Raw genomic sequence first — 7,278 nt, 5'->3', positions numbered from 1 at the left:
AGCATTTGAGTTAATTTCTGTGTAGAGTGTAAGGTAAATATTCCGCTTTTTCCATGGAGAGATCTAGTTGTCTGGCACCATTTTCTTTTTCCAGAAGACTTTCCATTTCCCAGTAAGTGCCTTGACACTTTCCTTGGAAATGTTTATGGATGTGGGAAGAGAGTCCATTCAAGGTATATTCAAACAGTTTGTCTGTAACTCTCAGCAGGATAGCAGAATGAAAGTGGGCCAAGCATTAAAGATAATTTATGTGGTTATGAATCTACTTTTATCAAATATAGTTTTAAATATTTCTTGATGTCTAGTCAAGAATGCATTGAGCAATTCTCTTTGATTCTAAAATGACACGAATAGTAGCATTCACAGTATGACAGCAGATACCATCCCACCTACCATTTAAATAGTCAGGCTTCCTGGTGAAGAGAAGTCTTTTTCCAGATATTTGGGTTTGGTAATGCTCACAAATTCCAGAATTTTCTTCAAATGCAATACACCCCGAAGTGATACAAAATGAAAAAATAGCTCTCAATTTTACTAAAAAATCCAGATCTATAGTATTAATAAACTCACCATAATTTAACTTTCTATGTTAGGAGTGCCAAAATAAGCTAACATTTAACTGTGTGACAAAGAAAGAAATAGAAAAAGAAAACCCAATGCCTATGAAAACAGACGTCTAAAATTTTAATGATTTAAAAACAGCCTCTACATACAGTACGGGAAAGAGATTAATACAGATTGAACATTTTGGTTTTGAAAACGTGAAATGTCACCTCTTAGCTTAGAACAGGTCATCTCCTAAGAAATACACATTATACAATGAAATCTACAAGGACACTTTGTCAAACTCATTGTTGATTTTCAGCAACCCCCTTCCTCCGCACACACTTGCTTGTTCTACAGCAATACGACTTCTTCTGGCAGAATAGAACGTTGATAACTACAACAGTGGTTGTTCTGAAAAGCACCTTCTGGGTAAGTCTCACTGATTTTTATTTTTTTCTTTAATCCCACTTAGATCATGTATCCTTCTCTCCTAAATCCTTTCCTGTTCCAGTAATTTGGTTTGTCTAAAACAAGCAAGCTTAATTCAAGGCATATATTGCAAATCAAACATTTTCCAATTGACTGGAATGGGATCATTAAATAAAAACTGGACTGATAAACCGTAAATAATTTGCTTCTTGACTTGGTGATATGTGAATACATTTACCCATTGGGTTGGAAGGGTTTCATCTGCCCCGTGATGAATCTAATGGCTTGTGATGTGTTTGTGCTGTGCCAACCCCTGCATGTACTGGAGGACAGACTGTAGAATGGATGCTGTGCTGAGCTGGGGGGACAGTGAATGAGTTGTGTACACGGGGTCATTGGCCAGACAGAGCTGTAAAGCCTAGATGGGCTCCAGACAGCTGCTCTGAGCACGTGGTCTGCATGTGCATGTTTTAGGGAGGGTACAGGATCAAGCCACGACTGCTCTTAAGAGTGAGATGTGGCCTGGTGGCTCTAACCTTTAGGTGACTGAGGAACCGGCTAGCTTCCCTCAGGTACCAGGGGTGGTAGCACCTAAGAGAATGATGCGAGTCAGAAAGGCCTCTGCTTACAACTCAGGTGGAACCGTCCTTCTTTTGTGGATGATCATAGTCTGATGTGTCTTTAGGAATTCCTGCTGCAAACAGTATGCTTTTTTGCAAATCTGAAAACATCCTTTGAAAATCTCATGGCCAGATCATTCATAAATGTTGATGATCAAAAAGCCCTGGGGATGGACTTCCTGGGTGGCCCAGTGGTTAAAGACTCTGAACTCCCAATGCAGGGGGCATGGGTTCCATCCCTGGTCTGGAAACTAAGATACCACTTGCCACCTGGTGGGGCCATAAAAGAAAAAAAACAACTTTGGGGAACACGTGCTCTTCTTTTATTGGGACAGCGTCCTCTCTGTGTTGAAAACAACCTAGCCCTAACCGGGACACGACCTCAAAACACACGTCTCTCTCCTCTGGCACCTAATGTTTCAGAGTTTGGGTTAAGATATATCAATACTTTCTGAAACATTCTAAGGAGGTTTTTTTCAACCAGAAGTGAGGCATCTTGCAATGACGTGCCCGAGACGGCCAATTTTGGAAGGGCTTTCAAAAAGTAAAACAAGGTGTTAACCCGCCTCCTTAAGGAAGGTGAACACTTGCAAATACATTGTACTGTGTTTCTCAGACTTGGGAGCGACAGGCTCAGAACAATCATGAGTATATGTAGAGCAATATTACAACCAGCTGGTAGGTTTTCTAAAAAGAAAATGCAGCCCTGGGAGGTGCTTCCTAAGGTGCTTCTTAACTCTTGGTTCTTAATGGAATGTATCAGACAAACATCTACAAACATAAACACGTAGTCACACACATGTGGACAAGATTCTGTACAGTTTGTGTCTCAGATGCTTATGTGTGTACATAAGAACCACACAGGGCGGCGGGGGGAAAAGCCACACCCCTCTGGAGTTCCCTGAATTTCTGAATGCCAACTAACCCATCAAATGGTAAAGTATTTCACTTTTATACAAAAATATCTACAAAAATAGATAAGCTTTACAAAAACCAGAGAGTATTTTCCAGTTTTCCTCGGTAACCCAAGGCAGTCCTCCCTTTCCTGCTTCTCGGCTCAGAACGTGGCCATCTCCAGCAGAGAGCACTTGAAGAGCTGCGCGTTCCTGGACAGGTCAGTCACCTGGTGGACCATCTCCTGCAGCGCGGGGGTACTGGGGTAGTGGAGCGCGGCCATCTTGGTGGCCAAAACGATAGTCTTGAGCTGCTCGCACAGCTGGTTGCTGGAGTTCATCACTTTGTTGCGAACGTCCTGGGCGGCCACCTGTCTGGTCAGTGTGTCTCCGATGAACACCAGTTTGTGGGCACTGAGGATGACAAACTTGCTGTGGGCCACGAAGATCCTCGGGGGCTGCGCCGAGCTGAGGCAGCTGAAGAGCGCGTCGATGGCGTTGAGCAGGGAGATGTAATGGGTCTCACACTGGTCATAGTAGAAGCACAGGAGCTGCCGGTCCTGGGCGCTCACGCTGCTGCTGGTGGTCGGGAGGCTCTGGGATGGCTTCCACTTGGAGATGTCGTTCTCCACGGGCTTTGTGATTTCTTGTTCCAACAGCTGGAACTGACTCAGCTGCAGGGGAGAGAAAAAGCCTGAGTTGGTTAAGGACGAGGCGGTGTGTGTGCCGAAGTGGAAACTAACCAGGGCTTGCAGCTGTAAGGCAGGGCTGTTCGTGTCAGGTGCTTTTTAGATGCCAGGCCTTGTCAGGTTGCCTGGCTTTCCTGAGTTGTAAAATGCAGAGGTTGAGAAAGAGGATGCCTAAAGGATCCTCCAGCTCTGACTTCTGCGACTGAACACGATTGGTCTCTTCTGTCCTCAGGCTGGAAGGCAGGGTAGGGTTTCAACCCAGCTCCCTTGGACAGCAAAGAGATCAAACCAGTCACTCCTGAAGGAAATCAACCCCTGAATATTCATTGGAAAGACTGATGCTGAAGCGGAATCTCCAATACTTTGGCCACCTGATGCCAAGAGCTAACTCATTGGAAAAGACCTTGATGCTGGGAAAGATTGAGGGCAGGAGGAGAAGAGGGCAACAGACGATGCGATGGTTGCAGTCAAATGCTCTACCACTGAGCTATACACCCTGACGAGATGGTTGGATGGCCTCCTCGACTCAATGGACATGAGTTTGAGCAAACTCCGGGAGATAGTGAAGGACAAGGAAGCCTGGCGTGCTGCAGTCCTTGGAATTGCAAAGAGTCGGACACGATTAAGCGACTGAACAACAACAGTTACCTACGTCTTTACGAAGGTTAAATGAGTTAACATTTGCAAAGTGTTTAGAATAGTGTTTGGTATTATGTAGGCTTTAGGTAAATGTTTATTAAACGTTGAGTGATGGCCAGGGAAAAACAAATGTAGGGATCTCTTTGTCAAGTCAGCCACTGATGTTTGCTCCTTCTAGAGGAAAGCCTTGACTTTGTCCCTTTAAGACACTTACATAAAAGGTAATCCATGACCCTTTTCTATTTCTCCTGCTCTTTCTGTCCAGAGTTATAAATGTCATTATCCAGCAACACCGGGATGACTAATGCATATAAATGGGGCTTCCCAGGTGACTCAGTGGTAAAGAATCCGCCTGCCAATGCAGGAGACTTGAGTTTGATCCCTGGGTCAGGAAGATCTGCTGGAGAAGGAAATGGCAACCCACGCCAGTATTCTTGTCTGGAGAATCCCATGGACAGAGGAGCCTGGTGGGCTACAGTCCATGGCATAGCAAAGAGTAGGACATGACTTAGCGACTAAACAAGAAAACAACAAATGCATGTAAATACACGTGCACTGTGGAAGAGATCTTCTCTAAAGAGATCTGAACACTGATTGGGCCTCATAACACCCAGACCCTCAACGCTGTCTAAAGGAAGGGACCTTATCCCAGGTCAGACTCAGTGTTAACTTTCTCCCTTCTCTCATCGCCCCTAGATGGTGTATTATCTAAATTGCAATGCTAATCATCTCTGGCTATTACGCCAAATGTCAGGAGAGACTCTCTTTGGCAGGCAAGGACTATCCATCACTGGAGTTTAGCAGTCAGTTAATCTTCTGCCCTCAGATAGGGTTGAGTCTAAGCAGGGTTAACCTCACCTAGATTCTCCCCTGAGAAATGCACAGTGAACTTTCCTTTTCCTTAGACTCTGTTTTCTTCTTAGGAATTACTATGATTGCAACAAGTCCCTAAAGCCCTGCAGTCTGACTTAGCCAAACGCCAAAACAAATATAAACAGGGTGATGCTTCAGCATAGTTAGCTTATGCTTTTCCAAGTATGTTCATAAATATATCATCTCATTACATGGAGGGGAGGGGGATTTTCTCATTTTATAGAGAAATAATTGATGTTTGGGGAGGTTAAGTGACTTGCCTAAGGTCACGTAGTTGGTTGGTGAGAAAGCACAGATTGGAACTCTGGTTTCCCGAGTTCTGTGTGCTATTTCATGTCACTGCACACCATTTCAGTTCATCTTAAAAGGCCTAGAAATCCTCAATCCATTTCTCGCTATTTTTATGCCCTTACATTAGCAATACCCATCATTATTTGCCCCACTCATGCCCAACTTTTGAGTGAACCTGCCTTGCCCGAAGCCCTTAGTAAATGGACTTGGATATATTTTGAAAACACTGAATCCTACCAACCTTCCAACCCTTAGATTGGACCAAGAATAGCCCAGCCATAGGGGTGTTAGAGAGAGAGAGAGGGGAGAGAAGGATACAGACAGAGAGATAGATATGGCTCAGACTCTTTTTGGGGGAATTTTATAAACCACAGAAGGAGCTATTAGCTTAGGAAGCCAAGATGAAAAGCTGTCTATAGAAAAGACTTTGAGCGGCCATTTATGGGTTCTGTAAAAGTTACAGGGAAGCCAAATGAGTAGATAAGCAGAGGAAACTGCCAGAAAACAGGCAAAGGAAGTCAATTTAGAGAGAAGCAAAGGAAGTACAGAAAGGAGAGGGAACGGACAGTTCTAGTTCTTTCAGATGTGGCTGTATCTTCATTTTCTGTTCTTGAGTTCTCCCATTAGAGCTTAACTATAAAACCTGTTTGCTTGGGCCAGTTTGAGTGGGTCTTGCTCCTTAAGACCAACTGCCTTAACCCAAACAGTCTTGTGTGTTAGACGTACAGGCTTAGCCCGGAAAGCTGATGTTTGAACAGAGGCCAGGTACCCCCAGCTGGATTACCAAGGCCATAAATCTTCTCTTTGTTCTTAGACCCTATTTATGCCAAAGTGTACTGGAAGGATCAAAATCACGATCTTTTGAAGTCCTACCTTCCTTATTAAATGGGAAGTCTTTTCAACACCAAGCAGTTTTTTGTTCCGACTGAACGTACCTGATGATGTTCCAGCTGCATCTTATTCTGCTTGATGATATTTTCTTTTTCCAAGAGCTCTTTCTGTTGCCTCTCGAACTCCTCCTTCCCCTATTATTTTTCAACATAAAGAAAACATTACATCACCACTATGATTCACTTATGCTAACAGCTTCATTGACAAACATGCAAATACTCTTCTACTTTCCACCACTTTGGCAACTTCCTGCAGGCCCAGTTAGGCCCCGTGAACCCCAGTTCTCAGCCAGACTTCCAGAGTCACTGTGTAGATCAGAAGTGAAAACTAAGATCCATTTCCATATGGGGTGCCATGCTCTCCGCTCCACTTTACCATTTTTGTAGGACTATCCATGACCCCCCCCCCCAAACTTCCTTAAGCTGTACTTTTTCTCAGGGTTCTCTTCTAATAGATTATTTGCAAACCCATAAACTTCCTGTTCCGTTGCTTCAGTTGTGTCCGACTCTCTGTGACCCTATGGACTGTAGCCCACCAGGCTCCTCTGTCCATGGGATTCTCAAGGCACAAATACTGGAGTGGGTTTCCATACCCTCCTCCATGGGATCTTCCCAACCCAGGGATCGAACCTGCGTCTCTTATGTCTCCTGCATTGGCAGGCAGGTTCTTTAGCTCTAGTGCTACCTGGGAAGTCCCAAAGTGAAAGTGTTAGTTGCTTCAGTTGACCCCATGGACTGTCGCCCGCCAGGTTCCTCTGTCCATGGAATTCTCCAGGCAAGAATACTGCAGTGGGTAGCCATTCCCTTCTCCAGGGGACCTTCCCCACCCAGGGGTAGAACCCAGGTCTCCCGCATTGCAGGCAGATTCTTTACCTTCTCAGCCACCAGGGAAGCCCCTGCAGGTCTAAATATGGGCCACATTACATTTCTAGTCTCTTCAAATTATCTGCAGCTCTATACCAAATTAGTATTTTGCAAAATGCCGAGTTGGTCATCCAGCCGGGTAAATGGCTTTTGTTGTTATTTGTTATCGTTTGGCCCAGCCACATGGCAGGTGGGATCTTAATTCCCTGACCAGAGACTGCCAGGGACGTCCCCGGGGAGATGTTTAATGCTTCCACCTACTCTCTCCCCACACTGCTCTTCAGCACAAAGTGTGGCTCTGCTCTCTCCTCCCCCAGCTGCACACAACTGAGCGCTGTTCGGTAATCCTCGGGACAGTCCACGGCTGTCAGTCAAAGGAAAGGAACAGCAGAATGAGACAGTAAGCCAACTTCTAAATAATGGATCTTGTAGAATGTTTTAATCCCCCGAAGGGAAAGGGCAAGCTGTCATGGTCCGGGTCAATCTGGTAGAACTGTCACTTGTAGGAGGCAGATTGTGATGGCCTGATTTCCCATATGCAGGT

At 44.9% G+C, this 7,278-nt stretch overlaps 1 protein-coding gene across 24 annotated transcripts in view; it reads right to left on the bottom strand.

Annotated features, from left to right (window-relative positions):
• Positions 1 to 657: 657 nt before the first annotated feature.
• NEDD9 (neural precursor cell expressed, developmentally down-regulated 9) overlaps positions 658 to 7,278 on the bottom strand; it is a 288,025-nt gene continuing 281,404 nt past the window's right edge. For all 24 annotated transcript variants that reach the window (XM_081523805.1, XM_081523808.1, XM_081523803.1 and 21 more), the window contains 2 exons: positions 5,916 to 6,005; positions 658 to 3,162 (listed from right to left, as the gene is read on the bottom strand). In XM_081523805.1, coding sequence (XP_081379931.1) covers positions 2,653 to 3,162; positions 5,916 to 6,005 — 600 coding nt within the window. In that variant the 3' untranslated portion in view covers positions 658 to 2,652. The remainder of the gene's footprint in view (positions 3,163 to 5,915; positions 6,006 to 7,278) is intronic.

The sequence above is a fragment of the Giraffa tippelskirchi genome, chromosome 8 (genome assembly GCF_054371585.1).
Source record: "Giraffa tippelskirchi isolate mGirTip1 chromosome 8, T2T-mGirTip1v1.2.pri, whole genome shotgun sequence".
Classification (NCBI taxonomy): domain Eukaryota; kingdom Metazoa; phylum Chordata; class Mammalia; order Artiodactyla; family Giraffidae; genus Giraffa; species Giraffa tippelskirchi.
The sequence above is the reverse complement of the archived record's forward strand: the minus strand, read 5'-3'. Positions and strand labels throughout refer to the sequence as shown.